Below are 18,790 nucleotides of genomic sequence, written 5' to 3' on the forward strand. Positions count from 1 at the left end.
AGAATTAACGATACTCAGTTACGAATGTGGCACTTTCAGCCGGTTAGAACAAAAACCACTTTAAATTAACTAATAGAGAGATTTATTTCCCCATCAAGAAATCAGGTAGTTATGATCATAGCTTACAGGTAGGACAGAAACAGCCAAACATTGCTCAGGAATGTCAGAATGAGGGAGAGACATTTCCTATCAACCCACATGGGGTCATGGCATCCAAGGTCATATGACACAGTAAATAGGCAGTTCTGGGCTATCTGACAGGCCAGGGTCACAGCATTCTAGTCCTCATGTCAGACAACCCCGTTATCTGGTCTGAATCAATACTCATCCACTTTGTGTGTAATGTTCTCTTTTCCTTAATGTGGAGTGCTTGTAATGAGTGGCTCAAAGACAAAGGGACATTAAAAAAGCCCTATTTCTGTAGGGAAGTTTCTAGGAGTAAGGGGGTAGGATGCCAAGGATGACCTGTGGCACACATCTTGTTTGTTAAAAGAAAGACCCTTAAGAACACTGACACTCCTCAGGACTTCCCACTAAAATGACTGAAATGGTTTTCAGCCAGTTATCTCTCCTCCCTCCCCTCTCTCCATCCCCCCAAAACCCCTCAGACCAAGGAGAGCTTCACTTGCTTTTAGCACAGACAACACTGGTCTAGGATATTAGAGTCAACGAAAAAGTAAAACCTCCATGTTTTAGCATCAAAGTACAAAGGGGCTTATTTTTAAAAATAATATGTTTATTGCACAAATAATACATTTTCTTATTCAGATTTCAAAGTTATTACAGATATAGTTTTCTGAAACAGCTTCAAAGGACACCTGGGATGAAGTTTCTGGGAAGTGGACGGTCACACAATGTATGGGAGTTTGGGAAAGAAAGCCTCATGATCCTCTCTATCCTCCCAGGTGCCCTGGCTTTTCTCTGGATGATGCCACAAAGGCTTGGCACTGGAGAACAGTACCTTCTGCATTTCCCTCTTTATAGTCTGCTCCTGAGGTATAGAGACTAGATGACACAAAGCTCAATATGCATGGTCCCAACTCCTTAATCCAATGGAACTATTAATTTGCAAAATAAAAGCCTGTGATTGTGTAAGCTACTTTCTGCTGAGACTGCTACTCCAGGGGGCGACAGACTTGAATTGACTCAACAAATCTCACTAGAAAATAATGCAATCAGAAAATCAACTGTTTAACCAAAGAGGCAGGCAGACCACACGCAGAATTTTTAAACAATATGGAAAGAAAAGACAACTCTAACAATTGAACTGGTGAAATGAGCTGGAAATGAGCTACTCACTGGCCTGGCAGTTATTTATTTATTTTTTTTTAAGGAGCAAGGCACCAAACATGAGCCAGCTGCCAGTTCAGGTCTCCCGCCTTCCTTCACACTGTTCTGAATCGCAGTGATATTTTCTTAAGCAGCCACAAGTTCAGAGGTCAATTGTTCCTTTTGCTTTGAACTTCTTTGCAGAACGCTCACTTGACCGAAGTTGGAACTTGCTCCCATAAATATAGGAAATGAAGCCATCGATCTCTATAGTAAACACACAGTTTAACTTGGGAATAACTAAAAGAGAAGGAAAGAAAGATAAGTGAGAAGGAATTCTGGCACTTGTTTGCTTTTATATATGACATCCTCATTCAAGTAATGTTATAAATGAGGAAACAGAAATAAATCTGACTTCTGATAGTAATGATGGCCACAGAATGTATGGGAAAGTTTTTCTGCAGCAAGGCCAATTTTTAACAAAGACATCAATCAATGTGACTCCAACACCTAATTTTCACAATCAAAAGCACTGGGATCAGACTTGAAATACTGCCCCAGGGAAAGAGCTGCCTATGATATAGGTTTTTCTAGGGAAGATATTTGGACACAAAACTCTCAAATTCCATGTTGGTTTGATTCTCATGGAGGGAATTACCTACACGTTACACCATCTTCCCTTCTGTTATTTAACTAGGAAAAATTAGTCTCTGCATCAGAATACCAAAATCAAAATAAATAACTAAACAATCAAATAAATGTACAATTGAATTAATGAAAAGAATTACAACATTTTCACAACTTTGAGTCTCTAGGTAACTTTAAGAACACTGTTTCTTATTTCTTATTCTTTTCTTGAGCAATACCTCCCAATGCATCAAGTTTGAAAACACTGTCCTTGAACCAAGAATGTTGCCTTTGGGGGCAGAGATGTCCAAGAATGTGGGAAGGTACAACTCTTTATTTCCTTATCCTTCTCTCTCTTCTTTTCCTAAGTCTCAGCATTTTGAAGGGAGGCTGCTGACCATACCAAAGTCTGTACTTAGCATTCAGGAACAGACAGAGGGGTGAACTGTCTTCCTTATGCAAAAGGCAGCAAATGGCAAACTCTTCCCAGCCAGCCAGCCTTTCCTGTTGGTGTGGCAACCCTGGTTATCCACTCTCACAGGAAACTAGGGAAACAGCTTCTGAAGTCAGGTTAATCATTTCCATGTGCCTGATCAGACAGACACGAGTACCCAAAGACAATCTGTGACCAGCATGGCAGTAACCTGCTTATTGAATTTGTGTGTGTGTCCTCAATGCTTAATGCCTACAGGGAAGTGGCCACATACCTTTTAATTTGTCATCTTTGGTGATAATTTTGAAGACATGCTTCATTTCTTGAAGAAGAATTCCCGTAATACCAACATAAGAGGGGCATTTAGATTTTGTAACTAAAGAACAAAACAGAAACAATGGTGACAGTTTCTATGGCTGCTCAGAGCCTTTACATGGAGATACATGCAGAATGTCAGAGTTGGCACGGCCATTCGTGACTAATTAGACCAATTCTTCTCTTCCCCCCAACCATCTTTCCATCCCCCTCCCTTTTTACAAATGAAGAAACTGAGGCTTGAGCACAAGACATCACTTGCCTAGAGTTACATAACTAGCTGGTGGCAGAGGTGAGGCAAGAACCCAGGTTTCTCAGCCCCTGGTTTAGTGTTTATTCCACTGTCCCTCAATGTCCTCCAGGAATGTACCTTCTATGGTGGCAGAAGCAGTTACTTCTGTTTGAGATATGGGATATGGAAGTACTTTTGACAATCTGTAGATGGCTATACGGATATAAGGTATTGTTATTATTTTAATGCCAACCACCAAACGGAGGAGTGGCCAATTAATCACTAAGCATAATTCTAGAGCTTAATGTTCATAAATATGACTAATACTAGACAGTATTAAGAGGTCTTACAGCCCTACAGAATGAGAGAAGAGACTCATTTTTCTACATGGGTAATATACAGAAGAAGTCTATTAAAAGGCAGTTAATTAAATACAGGATTTGAATATACTACCTACCAAGCACCCTTCTACTAACATCTTCCAACAGTTGTGATGAATTTCCTGTTGTGGATCATCTCCCACTTCGTCCCTATACATATTCTTCATCTAAAACAGACTACTTACTATTCCTCCAAAACACATCTTGTATCTTCCCACTTTAAACTACATCTTACATCTACTATGTTTTCCTTCCATCTCTACTTGTTGAAATCCTTCCATTCTTAAATGCCAGTTCAAATGTGACCATTCCTTGGTGCCTCCAACTGTCTGTGGCCTCTCCTTCCCCTAAGCCTTCTGAGCATTTTCCAGCTCCCCTACAATACAGGTCACATCCTCTTCTGTATTCGTTCTATGCACGTATCATATCTCAGTCTTACCCACCCATCCCCACATCCCTAACCTACAACTATCAGCTCCATGAGGGTAGGGGATGGGTCTTTGTTTCTTACTCTTTTTTGTACTTTGCTCAATGCTCAGCATAGGGCCTTGGACATGGCAGGTGCTCAATACATTTAAGCTGAGTAAATGAATGAATTATAAATATAGCTTTCACAAGCTGACCAGTTTCCATCTAGCAATGACTTTTCCTAAGGGATGAGGGCATCATGGGCAGTAGATACAATTCTCTTTCCAAAAAACTCATAGCTTGTGGGGCAGAGCCAAGATGGTGGAGAGAAAGCAGTGACTTGCTACAGCTCTCCCCCAAACCCTTCCAAATACCAAAATGGCTCTAAACAAATTCTAAAGTAGCAGAACCCACAAAAAAACAGAGTAAAACAAATTTCCAGCCCAAGACAACCTGGATGGCTGATCAGAAAGGTATATCGCGCTGGGCTGGGAGAGGAGCACAGTTCGGCGTGGGCGCGCAGGCCGAAGTGACCCTGGAGCAGGCCTCAGAGGACTGAATCGCGGGCAGCTGTGGCGGTTTCCAGACTTCTCAACCCACGAACGCCAAAGACAACTCAGAAGGTCAGCGGGAAAAGTCTGTTACTGCGGTGAAAGAAGAAGCTAGATCTCAGCCGCCCCAAGGGCAGCGGCTGGCTTCTGAGCTTCCGGCCCACAGACTGAGGGGGAGTCAAGTGGCTGATCAGAGGGGGATTGCAAGGATCTCTTTGCCAGGGCTGAGGCAGGAAGCTCTTGCTTTGCCCGTGCTTGGATCTGGGTCACAGCTCTGAGGGGCGGTCCTGGGGCAAGGAGGAGCGCTGGCGTGGTGGAGCTTGTTGTGGCAGTGGAGAGGAAACACCTCGCCCCTTATCATAGCACCTTGGAAGAACTGACACTTTTCAGGTCCCTAGAAGTATCTCTGAAAACAGCTGTACAAACCCTCAAAGCTTGGGACAGTACATTCTCCACATTGGAAACAGACTCCTACCTTAACAAAGGGTTTAAAACTCAAGTAATTGGTTGGGATCATGAGCAAGCAGCTCAAAAAGAGTCAGACTATGTTATCTTACTTTGGTGACAAAGAAGATCAAAACATACAACCAGAAGAACAAAACAAAGCCAAAGCTCCTACATCCAAAACTTCCAAGAAAAATATGAATCAGTCCCAGGCCTTGGAAGAGCTCAAAAGGGATTTTGAGAAGCAAGTAAGAGAAGTAGAGGAAAAACTGGGAAGAGAAATGAAAGTGATGCAAGAAAATCATGAAAAGCAAGTTAACAGCTTGCTAAAGGAGACCCCAAAAAATACTGAAGAAAATAACACCTTAAAAAATAGCCTAACCCAAATGGCAAAAGAGGTCCAAAAAGCCAATGAAGAAAAGAATGCCCTAAAGAGCAAAATTGGACAAATGGAAAAGGAAGTCCAAAAGCTTACTGAAGAAAATACTTCCTTAAAAATTAGACTAGAGCAATTGGAAGCTAGTGACTTTATGAGAAATCAAGACACTGTAAAACAAATTCAAAAGAATGAAAAATTAGAAAACAATGTGAAATATCTCACTGGAAAAAAGATCCAGGAGAGAGACTTTAAAAATTATTGGACTATCTGAAAGCCATGATCAAAAAAAGAGCCTAGACATCATCTTTCAAGAAATGATCAAGGAAAACTGTCCTGATATTTTAGAACCAGAGGGCAAAATAGAAATTGAAAGAATCCACCGATCTCCTGAAAGAGATCCCCAAAGGAAAACTCCTAGGAATGTTGTGCCAAATTCCAGAGTTCCCAGGTCAAGGAGAAAATATTACAAGCAGCCAGAAAGAAACAATTCAAGTATTGTGGAAACACAATCAGGATAACACAAGATTTAGCTGCTTCTACATTAAGGGACCGCAGGGCATGGAATATAATATTTCAGAGGGCAAAGGAGATAGGATTACAACCAAGAATCACCTACCCAGCAAAACTGAGTATAATTCTTCAGGGGAAAAAATGTTCATTCAGTGAAATAGAGGACTTTCAAACATTCTTGATGAAAAGACCAGAGCTGAATAGAAAATTTGACTTTCCAATACAAGACTCAAGTGAAAAATGAAGAGGTAAACAGGAAAGAGAAATCATAAGAGACTTATTAAGGTTGAACTGTTTACATTCCTGCTCCTGCACGGAAAGATGATATTTGTAACTCATGAGACCTTTGTCAGTATTAGGGTAGTTGGAGGGAAAAAATTATATGTATGTATATACATAGATAGCTAGATGGATAGATAGATAGATAGAGGGCACAGGGTGAGTTGAAGATGAAGGGGTCATATCTGGAAAATAAAATTAAGGGGTGAAAGAGGATTATACTAGGAGAAGGAGAAAGGGAAAGGTAGAATGGGGTAAATTATCTCACCAAAAAACCAGAAAAGAAAAGGCTCTTACAGTGGAGGGGAACTGGGGAAGGTGAGAGGAACTGAGTGAATCTTATTCTCATATGATTTGACTTAAGGAGGGTATAACATACATACTCAATTGGGTATGGAAATCTGTCTTACTGTACAGGAAAATAGGAGGGGAAGGGGACAAGAGAGTAGGGGGATGACAGAGAGGAGGGCAGATTGGGAAAGGGGGTAATCAGAAGCAAATACTTCTGAGGAGGGACAGGGTCAAAAGAAAGAATAGAATAAATGGGGGAGGGCAGGATAGGATTAAGGGAAATAGAGTTAGTTTTTCACAGCATGTCTACTATGGAAGTGTTTTGCATAACTGCACAAGTATAGCCTATATTGAGTTGCTTGACTTTTCAATGAGGGTGGGTGGGGAGGGAGGAAGGGAGAAAATTTGGAACCCAAAGTTTAAAAAAACACGTTTAAAAAAAAAATGTTTTCACATGCAACTGGGAAATAAGAAATACAGGAAATGGGGTAATGAAATTTATCCTGCCCTACAGGAAAATAGAAGGGGAAGGGGGGTGAGATAGCAGGGAAAGCAGACTAGAGGAAGGGGTATTCAGAATGCATGCCATCTTGGGGTGGGGGGAGGGGTGAGATAGGGTGAAAATTTGGAACTCAAAATCTTGTGGAAGTAAATGTTGAAAACTAAAAATAAATAAATAAATAAATAAATGAAAAACAAAAAACAAAAATCTCATAGCTTGAAAGGCTCTTCAGACAAATTTGATTTTTCAGTTCTGGGAGGAAAAAGAAGTATTATCTTACCCAGAAAGTAGTACCAATTAATCCTTTTGGCTAGTAACATATTTTTGCTATTGTTATCCTGGAAGGGAAATGTAACGTACCTCATGTTACAGTCCTAGAGTCCTCAACAAACTCTACTACTGGTGATGAGAGGATGACCTCAGGGGAGTTCCATGGAATTTCAAAGGAAAGGAAACCTAATTCTTAAACCAAGTGGAAGACAATGACTCTAGCTCCACATTGAGAACGTATAAGGTAAGAACCTCATTAGAACTGTTTTTACTTAAACTGCATCCCCAGCACAGTGCATGGCATATTGACTTGAAATCTTATTGACATTTATTAAGAATGTAAGTATAGTAATATCAGACACAATTCATCAAATATACCTGTAATAATAGCACCATGAAGATCTGCTTTTAACAACTTGGCTTGAATCATCTGTGGTTGCCTATAAGACAAAAGATTTAACAACATCACAGATCCAGAGCTCTAAAAGAACTGAACACATAAATACAACTTCAAACTGAGGGGCAGAGAGGGGCAGCTAGGTGGTGCAGTGGATAGAGTACTGGCCCTAGAGTCAGGAAGACCTGAGTTCAAATCCAGCCTCAGACACACAAACACTAGCTGTGTGACTTAACCCCAATTGCCTTGCAAAACAAACAAACAAACTGACACAGAGAAAGAACCACCAAGATTGTCTTTTGATGCTGCATTTCCAGTAGCAACGAGAGCTAGAATTTGGAGCAAAAGAAATTTAACTTAATAATATCAACTTACGTGTCTGGCTTGAGACCATTGCACAAGTCCCGGATATACTGTTTCCAGAGATTATGCAGAGGGAGAAACAAGCTGTATCTAAAATAAATAAAGGAACAGGTCAAAGAAGTTAGGCAAAATGAAGCAAAGATTACTATGTGCAAAGTTTGTGAAAATGCAGCAGTACTGGGGAATTGCTAGGTTCCTGAAATACATTAACCAAAAAAAAAAAAAAAAAAAAAAAGAACCAAACCCAATTTCAAGACATTAAACTTTCTGAACACAACACCCTAATTAGCAGGGAGTAGCAACTGTTAGAATCTCATAGTTCCTTTTCAGTTTAGTGAAATGCCTTCATTTCAAGAAACATCAGCAGGAAGACACAGAACCAACAGATTCAAACAAAGGCATTTATCTTGCTTGGGAGGTGCCTGGGCTGAGAGTGGATGCACAAGACTAGGAGAAATGGCTCTTTGGTACTCTATTCCTCAGCTCTACCAACAATTAAGTTCTCAACTCACAAGGCTCTTGATTCTTGCCTTTAAGCAATTCTGACATTAATGATGAAGATTCTTTTGACACAAAACTGTTCATTTAAGAACTGATTTTCGAGTACCAGGTATACACTTTTCAATACTAAGTGATATTTTAGACAAGTTTGTAGCTGAGGAGGCATGCACTTTCCACGAGTAGAGTTATAGAAAAGAAAGACACTAAGTCTGGAGTCAGAAGACCAAAGCTGCAGTGAGGGTTCTGATACTAACTAGTTGTTGACTCTTGTTGAGTCACTTTGATTCTTTGACCTTTGGCCTCCTCATCTATAAACAGGGACATCAATACTACTTACCTCGTGGGTTGTTGAGAGGATAGGGATTTATATTTTGTAAGGTACTATCGAAGCTATTTAAGTGTGAGTTAATGAGGCACCATCAGTTGGTTCTAGTTCATAGATGTATTCACCCAGACAACACCTTGTAGCCAGGAACCTTTCTCTATTCAAAACATGCTGTTTTTGTGACAAGCCTCCACCAACACTACACCAACACTTGTAAATCAGATTTCTCAAACTGTAGCCTGGAATGTGGGAGGTTGTTAGCTACAGTTCTACAAACAGTGGCTAAAAGCAATCATAAGATGGGGAAACCAAGAACTATGGCTAAGGAGGGATGAAGCATCAGCAAGAGGAAGGAAGATATACTCCCACAATACTGTGACAATTCCTTTAAAAAATATTCCAACTCTTGTGGGTGGTACCTTCCTTAGCTATAAAACTATATCTAATGCTATTAAAAGTCACAACAAAAAACCTCAGATCTTAAGAAGTATCAATTCCTCTTTCCTTACATTAAACACTTTAAAAATAAACTGCTTGTTGCCATGGGTAATGGTTTCGTTCATGACACTAATCTTTGCAATCAGAACCAAGACAGGAATCAAATGATAGGCATCCTTCCCTCTCAGGCCATTCTGATTTAAAACAAAACAAAACAAAACAAAACACAAACGTGGAGAACCATTGCTAAAGGAAGGGCACCCCCTTGTGGCCATACATTATAAAAACAAGACCAAGCCACATCTTGCCTACTGTTGGGCTCCCCAATTATAAACCCCCCAAATGAGGCTGCCTATCTTTATATGGAGGTGGGAAATTGGAGTAGAGATCTCTCACCTTTGCTGCTCTGGTCTGATTTCAAAGAGGTGCAACTCTCGCCTCTGCTTTGCAGAGAAGCCTTTCGATTTTCTTTTTCTTTCCTTGGGCTTTTTTGGGGGAAGGTACTCTAGCACAACGGCTTTGCGATGAAGGTGGTCATGGAGTTGGGCTTCTGTCACATGGGGCATGCTTCTTCTGAGGAAGGCTTTCAGAAAGGCCTCGGCCTTTCGGGATCCCTGGTGCTGGGAGGAAAGAAAGGCGTCCCGAGACGGAATGTTTAATGGGCCAAGCTGGATCTGCTGCCTGACAGCTTTGCCACAGCTGTTAGTGACAATACCCACTCTCTGTGAATGTCTAAAATACTTTTTCTTCTTAAAATTACCCTGTCTCATTTTCCTGACTCTTCTATGCCTGTATTTTCATCTGTAACATAGGAATAACAATAATGATGATGATAATAATAACGACGATGATGATAATACCTCCAGTAACATCTTGTTGTGAGGGTCACAATGAGGTTGGTAAGCATCCTAGCTGTTATTCTGTAAGTACTCTTCATCCTCCAATATTTCTGAAGCACTCTGATCTCTTCTTTTGTCCCTTTCTCTCCCTACTTCATATTATACTTGGCTGAATACACGTCAAGTATCTCTACCCCAGTGCTAAGAACCAGCTCATCCTGCTCCTTGAGGGCAGAGATTTTTCCTTTTCATTGGTGTCTGTGTAACCAGTGCCTTGAATCCACACGTTTAATAAATGCTTGTCAACTGAATTTCTTCCCCTGCTTTACTTGCTTAGTGTCTTAAAAGGAAAACATGACTCTTTCTTCAGGATTTCTGTTTCTCCTGTTTTCCTCACTCAAAGGAAAAATTAAATGAGCTGCACAGGAATTACTGAAGGATTAATTAAGCACCAACATGAATTGATTTTCAGCTTAACACCCCTCATAGCCAATAAGTTAGTAAGTTATGCTCATTTCACCTCCGTAAGATCTCACACTGCCACCACCTTAGTACAATTATCATAGTCCTAATTACCGTGCACCTAGACTATGGCAATACTATTCTAAACACTGAGCTTTTATTCTTTATTCGATGTTTTACTGATGTCATTCATTCACTCATTCCCTATCACCTTCCCCCTTTTCCCTTCCACTGTAAAAGCCTTTTCTTGTCTGTTTTATGTGAGATAATTTACCCCATTCTAACTCTCCCTTTCTCCTTCTCCCAGTATAATCCTCTCTCCCCTTAATTTTATTCTCCAGATATCAACCCTTCATCTTCAACTCTCCCTGTGCCCTCTATTTACCTGTCTGTTTCTCTATCTATATACATACATACACATAATTTTTTTCCCTCCAACTACTCTAATACTGACAAAGGACTCATGAGTTACAAACATCATCTTTCTATACAGAATGTAAACAGTTCAACCTTAATAAGTCTCTTATGATTTCTCTTTCCTATTTACCTCTTCATGTTTCTCTTGAGTCTTGTATCTCAAAGTCAAATTTTCTATTCAGCTCTGGTCTTTTCATCAAGAATGCTTGAATGTCCTCTATTTCACTGAATACCCATTTTTTCCCCTGAAAGATTATGCTCAGTTTTGCTTGGTAGCAATATCCTCTTAAGGATGTTCTTACCTCCCTTCTTCTCTACCTTCAGTTTGTTCTTTATACTGCTGCCAAAAATAATACTTCTTACACACAGATCTGATCATGTCTCATGCACTGATCTCTGCTCCAAAATCTTTAGTAGCTCCCCTGGTGCCTCTGGAATGAAGTCCAAACTCCTTTGAAGGTCATTCAAGACTTTCTACAACTTGGCAGGACCCTATCCTTCTAGCCTCTACTACTATGTACAACCCAGCTCCCCCCACATGCTGGATGTCCCACAGACATCAACATGTCCAAAACTGAACTAATTTATCTTTCTCACCCAACCTCCTCTTCATGACTTCCCTATCACTGCTGAGGGTACCACCACCCTCTCAGTCAACCAAGTTTGCAACCCAGGTGTCATACTTGACTGTTCATTCTCTCTTACTCTCCAAATCCAGTCTGCTGCCAGGTCTTGTCAAGACTATCTTCACAACATCTACTATATATGCACCCTCCTCTTCTATGCTGCTACCCCCCGGCAGGCCCTCATCGCTCACACCGAGAATACTGTGATAACCTGCTGATTAGTTTCCTTGCCTCAAGCCCCCCTTGCTCGAGTCTACCTTCCACTCAGCTATTACATTGATCTTCTTAAAGTTAAGTCTAGCCATATCATCATTGTATGCAATAAACTCCAGGGGCTCCCTATTACTTTGGGGATCAAATACAAAATCCTCTGTTTGGCTTTTAAAACCATTCACAACCTGGCCCCTTCCTACTTTTCCAGCCTTCTTTCACTTTATTCCCCTTCAGGTACTCTGTGATCCAGTGTCACTGGCCTCCGTGCTCTTCCACACCTATGCCATCTCTGAACTCCAAGTATTTTCAGTGGCTCTCCCTACCTGGACAGGGTCTGGAACTCTCCCTCTTTGCCTCTGCCTCCTGGCTTCCCTCAAATCTCAGCTAGAGTTCCTTTCCATTATACTGTGAGATCCTCCAGAACAGATACTGTGTTTTGCCTTGCTTTGTATCCCCAGTGTTTAGCACATAGTAGGTACTTAACATGCTTGCTGACTATGTGCCCCCATGCCTTCTTGGCTCATGGCGTCCCCTGTGTCTAGAATATTCTTTTTTTTTTTTTTGTAAGGCAATTGGGGTTAAGTGACTTGGCCAGGGTCACACAGCTAGTAAGTATCAAGTGTTTGGTCTGAGGCTGGATTTGAACTCAGGTCCTCCTGACTTCAGGGCCGATGCTCTATGCACTGCGCCACCTAGCTGCCCCCAGAATATTCTTTATCACCTTCTTTTCTTGTTAACTTCCTGCCCAGTCTTTATAGACCAACATATGCCACTTCCATTATGCAGCCTTCTCTGATCCCCGTGGTTAATTAATAAAGGTCATTCCTCCTCAGATATCACATAATTTTCTTTTAAAACACGTTAATATGTTATACACAAATTTATCTAAACTTTTCTGCAACCCATTTTCATTGGAGGATCAGTATGGCCTCTTCTATCCTACTCCCAAGTACTTAATGCCCACAAATATCAAAGAGAGGCTTCAGTCAGTTGCCAGTTTATGTCTCTCATGCAAAAGTTCTGCCACAGAGAATGGCCCCGCTAACCTCCACCCTGCTTTTCTGAGCTTTCCTTTTGACTAAAAGAACTCTGGATAACATGGTAACAGAATCCTATCTAGTCCTCAGCAGGAAAACAAAATACTGCTATGTATACACTGTTCTTGGAGTGCCCTGCCCTTCTGATGCTTCACTGTGGCCTGGGGGTGACTTGGGTATTCTGGGAGCTAAGTTCTGGCAAGTCTAACCAAACTGCAAAGACTCTTTGTCCATGGTTAGCTAGCCTAGCCATGTGCACAGAGGCTCTTCTCCAGGTAGCCTGGACAGAGATGAACTTGTCTGTCACCACTCCTAAAGGCTGTCTATAAAGCTCAGAGAAGTGGAGGGAATACCTACTCCCATACCAATGAAATTGAAGGTTCTTTAAGTACAAGTATATGTGGCTTGAATTACATGACTTGGGGCATTAATCTGCCGAGATGAACTAAGTCCATTCTAAGGCTACAGGGGGACTTACCTTTAATACAAGGGAAGGTATTAAAGATGGCTGCTTCAAAGAGAGCTAAGGTTTGTGTTGGGTCACTGTGTTGTACAGAAAGTGGCATGCTGACCACCAAGGAAAAACCCAACACAATTTTCCAAAATCTCTTACTTCTTACAATCAGTCTTAGAAATGGAAGGACTTCTTAGGCACATTCCCTCCTCCTCTTTTCAAAGGAAGAGTTTATGTCTTTGAAAAAAAACAACAACTCATCACATGCCCGCAAGCTGGAATTTAAGCACAGCCATATCTATAAAAAACCATGGCATATTCTGATAACTTCAGTTCCCAGTGTTATCTGCTTCCCCAGAAGCCCTATGACACTCATAGTCCTATATCATTCAACTGGTAGTAACTAATAAGGCCAGGCAGCACATGCTATCTTTTCAGGTATGTTCAAGTACTATCTCCCTAAACAGACTAAGCTATCTCCAGGTAGGTACCATGTCTAATATTTCTTTAACAGAGAGTACCAAGGGTCTTTGTATATAATCGTTTAATGACAGTTTTTTTTTTAAAGAAAGAAGCTCTTTAATAACTTGATGAGCTATCAGGAGATAATATTTTTATTATATTTTTTAAAATCACCTAAAGATTCCTTTTTGAAGAGCAGCTTAAGAGGTGCATTCACTTTTCAAAATTTAAAGCATTAATGCCAACATTATATGGCACAAGGTGACTATTGCTTGACCAAAGTGGGTAAGATCCATTTGATATTAGGAGATGTGGCATATAACTCCCCTCTATGTAACAGTTTTTAGGCGCCAGCAAGGCACAGTGACAAGATCAAACAGTGACTTAAGGGGCAGTTTTGTAATGGCCATGACCAAGTATCCTTTACCTCTTGTTTACATTCCATACTATATCAGAAAACCAAACAGCTGAAGCCAATTTAAATCTTATTTTAGTAAGAAGCGAAAACAAGCCTTGTTGGTATAAGACACAGACCACATGTTAAGTCTATTAATCCAATCCAACTATTATTCATTAAATGCCTACTATATGCAAGGTGCTATGCTAGAAGCTGCTGTAGATAGGTGGCAGTGGATAGAATGTCTGGTGTACAGTCAGGAAGACCTGCATTCAAATCTGGTCTCAGACACTTACTAGCTATGTGACCCTGGGCAAGTCACCTAACTGTTTGCCTTAGTTCCTCATCTGTAAAACGAGCTGGAGAAGGAAATGGCAAACCACTCCAGCATCTCTGCCAAGAACAACCTCAAATACTGAAGAGTCAGATATGACTGAAATGAATGAACAAAAAATGCTAAAAGCCAAGGATATTAAGACAAAACAGAAATACAGTTCTTCCTTTTATAATCTACCTCCCCGCACCCAGTTTATATTTTAAAAAGGTTTGTGGTAGATATAACACAAAAACACATCAGTGTGAGTGTGTGTGTATGTGTTGTTTGACAATCACAGAAAAGACAGAGAGTACAACTAAGAGAGCTGTTAACAGCATCTATGATACTGCTATAGATTATTTTCAATCCCTGTCACCTTATTTCTTTTCTGTTTCCCTCTCCAAATGGAAAAAAATACACTTTTACTTCTAAAGACTAGCAAATTACAGTAAACAGTTGTACCTGAACATCAAGTTCTTTGGCTTCTTCTTGAGAGAAAGCTTGGTAAATCAAGCCTGGAAAACAAACCAAAAGGATATCACTTTGGGGCTTCCATTTACATTGTGACCCCAATATTTAAGAAAACATCTAATCGGCAAAATCTAAAGATGGCTATTTAATATGGAGGGAAGGGAGAAGCAGAGTTTCAGGGGTTGTAGGTGGTCTCTCATTTTGCTCCAGGGCCATTTTCATCAAAGGGATGTTAAGAGGTGGTATGCCATAAAACTTGGGAGACATGAGAACTGCAGAAAGTAATCTTAATGAATCCATACATAATGTAACTACAGCTCAATTTATATATACTTACATAATACTGAACTTTTGAGGGGCTCAGATTGTTCTGAAACCTCTCTGGGATCAGAAGAGCACCATCTCTTTACTCTAGTAAAGGATACAACTTGCTCGAATTCATGCCTGTCCACCTGTATTGGCTCTCGATGCATGAGAGACGATAGGAATACTCAAAGTCAAAAGATCAGATTTTGAATTCTGGTTCCTTCACTTATTACCCTGGACAAACCACTTAATAATAATAGTAACATAAGCTCCTTGGGCAGGACTCTCTTTTTCTTTTTTTGCATCCCCAGCACTTAGCACAATGCCCAGTACACAGTAGGTACTTAATAAACGTTTACTGATCGTTGGCATTTATATAGAACTTTAAGTTCCTGAAGTGCTTTACAAAGACCCTTAGAAGAACCCTAGAATATAGGGTTATTCATAATTATATTATATATAATTATATAATATAGTATATGTCACATATAATATATATATGTATAATTATAATTATAGGGTAATTTATAAATTACTCAAACTTTACTGATAAATAAAGAGGCTAAGAGAGATTTAGCAACTTGTCCACAGTCCCACAGTTAATAAGCATCTGTGGCAGAATTTGAACTTAGTTCTTCTTTACTTCAGGTCCATCACTGTTCACTGTAGCACTTAGATGGCTCTAACTTGAACCTGTTTTCTGGTTTGTAAAAAAGAGAATAATTATTATAATTAATAATGTAATTATTCATATACTTTCTATCTCAAAGGGTTATTGTGAGGAAAGTGCTTTATTAACCTGAGAGTACTATAGAAATGTAGGCTATCACTACAACATATAAACACACAGTTCTATTTACAATGACCATAAATGACAGATTTTTTAAGACATTCTCAATTTTGATAAAAGAAATTTTTTTTAAGATGAGGCTTTTCAAGTTTGAGTTTGGAAAACATACACTCTAGTTATAACTCATTTGAGGACAAGTATGCTTGCTAATGAGAAGGCCATGTGCCTGTTTGTTCTTTACTAGAAAAGAGGAGGGTAAAGGGCTGGGATGGGAAACAGTAGCTACGGTAGGAGATCATGGCTATTGTTCAGCAGACTAGTGTTGTACGAGATAGCCGATAGTGCGTGCTCCACTGAGATTACCCAGTCTTTTCCAAGCATAGCTCTGCATTGCTCCTTTCATAAAATTTGATATAGTCTCTCATCTGACCCAGTTCTTTGTTATGGCTTCCTCATCTGAACTCCTCCAAGAGTTCCTATTACTCTAGTATTTTTCAGTTTACATAACATCTCTCCCCCTGTACCCCAACAACCCTGTGAGGTAAGCAGTAGAAGCATATTATTTCCATGTTACAGATGAGGAAACTGAAGCATAGAGAGGTTAAGTGACTTGCCCAGTTATGTAACTGGGGATTTGGGGAGCAAGAATTCAAAACCAGGTCTCTTGGATTTTCAGGATAATGTTCTTTTCCTTGTCTTTGTGATCCCTTATTGTCACTTATTTGACCCCTTCATATACATCTTATGTTCTTAGCTCCTAAGATTAAAGATTCTGAGTTGAAATGGAACTTGGAGATCAGCTACTTTAACTCTCTCCTTTTACAGATCTGGAAACTGCGGCCAAAGAAAGTGATCTCCCATGTTCATACTATTTGTCCTATATCTGAAACTAGTATGGTACAGTGAAAAGTGCACTGGATTTGGAATTAGAAGACCTGGGCTGGACCCAGCTCTACTACACCCTACCTGTTGGACTTTACATATACTTGTTCTCCTCTCTGAATTGGTTTCCTCCTTCTAAAACAAGTGAAGTGGAACTGGATATTCTTTTTTTCTTTTTAACTCTTTTTTTTTTTTTTTTTAAGGCAATTGGGGTTAATCGACTTGCCCAGGGTCACACAACTAGTAAGTGTCAAGTGTTTGGTCAGAGGCTGGATTTGAACTCAGGTCTTCCTGACCCTAGGGCCAGTGCTCTATCCACTGCACCACTTAGCTGCCCCTGGAACTGGATATTCTTTTAGGTCCCCCACCTAGGTCTAACATTTTATGATTCTATAAACCCAGAACTGCAGGACAAGATATTTTTCAACTAATAGGTGGTTTCCTCTCTTTTTATACATCCACAATGCCTTCCACCTATACTCTTAGCTCCTGAACAACAAGGACTGGATCTCCTTTATGTTTGTGTCCTATCACTTAGCAGCAGGATGGTCACACAGGAGCCCAGGGGGTATTTGCTGGATGAGACGTGAAACGATTTGTAGCAAGCTAATGTCTAGAACAAATGACAAGTGACCAGAGTCCTGGATACAGGAGCTGAAGAATATCAGAGATGCTTAGGTCTTTTGGTCATATAGTCTAATTGGTATATGTTCAAAAAGCCCTTCAATATTCCTAAAAAGTAGTCTTTCAATTTCCATGTGAACACACCTCCAGTAAGGTGGAATCCACTGCCCTTTTTTTGGGGGGGGCTAGGCAATGGAGTTAAATGACTTGCCCAGAGTCACGCTGCTAGTAAATGTTATGTGTATGAAGCCAAATTTGAACTCAGGTCCTCCTGAATCCAGGGCCAGTGCTCTATCCACTGCCTTTTGAGCATTTCATTTTTGGATAGTTCTAACTGAAAGGAACGTTTTCTTCCACTGGGCCTGTATCTGGTCTCTGAAACCTCTCCCTCTGTGCCCTGAAGCCAAGAACAAATTTAATTTCTCTTCTACGTGACGGCCCTCGATATACCTCAAAACGGTATCGCATTCCTCCCTACACCTTCTCTTCCTTCAACTAACCTGATTTTCAAATTCTGCCTCTGCCAGCTACACTTTCGTGACTTCGGCCAAGCTGATTCCCCTCCCACGGCCTTGGGGTTCTCGTCTCTAAAACGAGTAGGCAGGCCTAGAATGTAGGAGGGCAAAGGAGCCTGGAGAAGCCCAGCCCAGCTCCTCCATTAGACAGAGGCAGGGGCGCCCTGGGGGGAGGGCCGGGGAAAGGCTGGCCAAGGGCCGCCCCGGGAGGGCACAAGGCCAAGGCACGCACGTCCTAGCTTCCTTGTACGGACGCCGAAGACGAGGGCAGGGAGGCCGGCTCCAGCTCTTCCCCGCCGCCCGGTCCCCACTCACGCTCCATCCCCGCGCCGCTTCCGGCTCTGTCTGATGACATCGCAAGGCCCGCGCCGCGCTCACGACACCGTCTCTCCGCTCCCTCCTGCTGCCTTTCTTCTCCTTTCCAGCCGACTCGACGCTGCGCTGCCTGGGCAGCCGGGGCGTGACGTGCGAGGCGAGGCCACGACCCTGGTCGCAACTTGAGGACGAAGGGGAGAGAAAATAAGGAAGGTAGCCGGGTAGGTAGATCGCTGGACCGATCAAGGGAGCAGCGGGCGCCCAGGGATGACGCAAGAGGAACAACGTCATGCGAGCGCGCTGACGCGGACCGTGAGCGCATGCTCCCCTCTTCGCGTCTCCGGGCGCCACTGTTCAAGGAACTTGGGAAGGAATGGAATTGTCAGCTCCTGTCTGGAAGGCGGCTCAGAGGCCGAGAGCGGGGAAGGGGCGGGGTAGGGACCCAGGAAAGGTCACTCTTCTTTCCAAGAGGAGTGGGAGTAGGTGGTCGATAAACGGCCCAGCCTCTTCCCTGCTGCGAGTGAGTGAGGGGGAAGCCCCCAGGGGCTGGAGGCAGGGCAGGAGCCGGACTGCGGGGCTCTTGACCTGGGGCCCTTCAGTGTTTGTTTTTTAAAATGCTGATAACTCCTTTGCAATATGGTTGGTTTCCTTTGTGATCCTCTTTTATTTTATGCATTTAAAAACGTTACTCTGAGAAGGGGTCCGTAGGCTTGATCAGGCTGCCAAAGGGTTCCATGACAGAAAAAAAAA

The 18,790-nt window shown here is 41.5% G+C and overlaps 2 protein-coding genes across 2 annotated transcripts in view; both read right to left on the bottom strand.

Annotated features, from left to right (window-relative positions):
* Positions 1 to 715: 715 nt before the first annotated feature.
* Positions 716 to 18,287, bottom strand: POP4 (POP4 homolog, ribonuclease P/MRP subunit). The gene is made up of 7 exons (XM_027867366.1): positions 18,041 to 18,287; positions 14,600 to 14,652; positions 9,311 to 9,534; positions 7,663 to 7,740; positions 7,269 to 7,330; positions 2,604 to 2,705; positions 716 to 1,569 (listed from the first exon to the last, which is right to left on the bottom strand). Exons 1-7 carry the CDS (start codon positions 18,078 to 18,080, stop codon positions 1,433 to 1,435), a joined length of 696 nt encoding a protein of 231 aa, XP_027723167.1. The 5' UTR covers positions 18,081 to 18,287; the 3' UTR covers positions 716 to 1,432.
* A 135-nt stretch (positions 18,288 to 18,422) lies between these two features.
* Positions 18,423 to 18,790, bottom strand: part of VSTM2B (V-set and transmembrane domain containing 2B) — a 51,103-nt gene continuing 50,735 nt past the window's right edge. The window contains exon 6 of the mRNA XM_027868011.1: positions 18,423 to 18,586. Within this exon, the coding sequence (XP_027723812.1) occupies positions 18,423 to 18,586 (164 nt within the window). The remainder of the gene's footprint in view (positions 18,587 to 18,790) is intronic.

Source organism: Vombatus ursinus, unplaced genomic scaffold, assembly GCF_900497805.2.
Source record: "Vombatus ursinus unplaced genomic scaffold, bare-nosed wombat genome assembly UNPS02014786.1, whole genome shotgun sequence".
Lineage (NCBI taxonomy): Eukaryota > Metazoa > Chordata > Mammalia > Diprotodontia > Vombatidae > Vombatus > Vombatus ursinus.

Coding starts and splice junctions, on each gene's coding strand:
- POP4 (XM_027867366.1), bottom strand. CDS start 18,080: ATGTCATCAGACAGAGCCGGAAGCGGCGCGGGGATGGAGC. Junction 14,653..18,040: donor AAGCGGCGCGGGGATGGAGC/GTGAGTGGGGAC, acceptor TTTGTTTTCCAG/GCTTGATTTACCAAGCTTTC. Junction 7,331..7,662: donor AATGGTCTCAAGCCAGACAC/GTAAGTTGATAT, acceptor TTTGTCTTATAG/GCAACCACAGATGATTCAAG.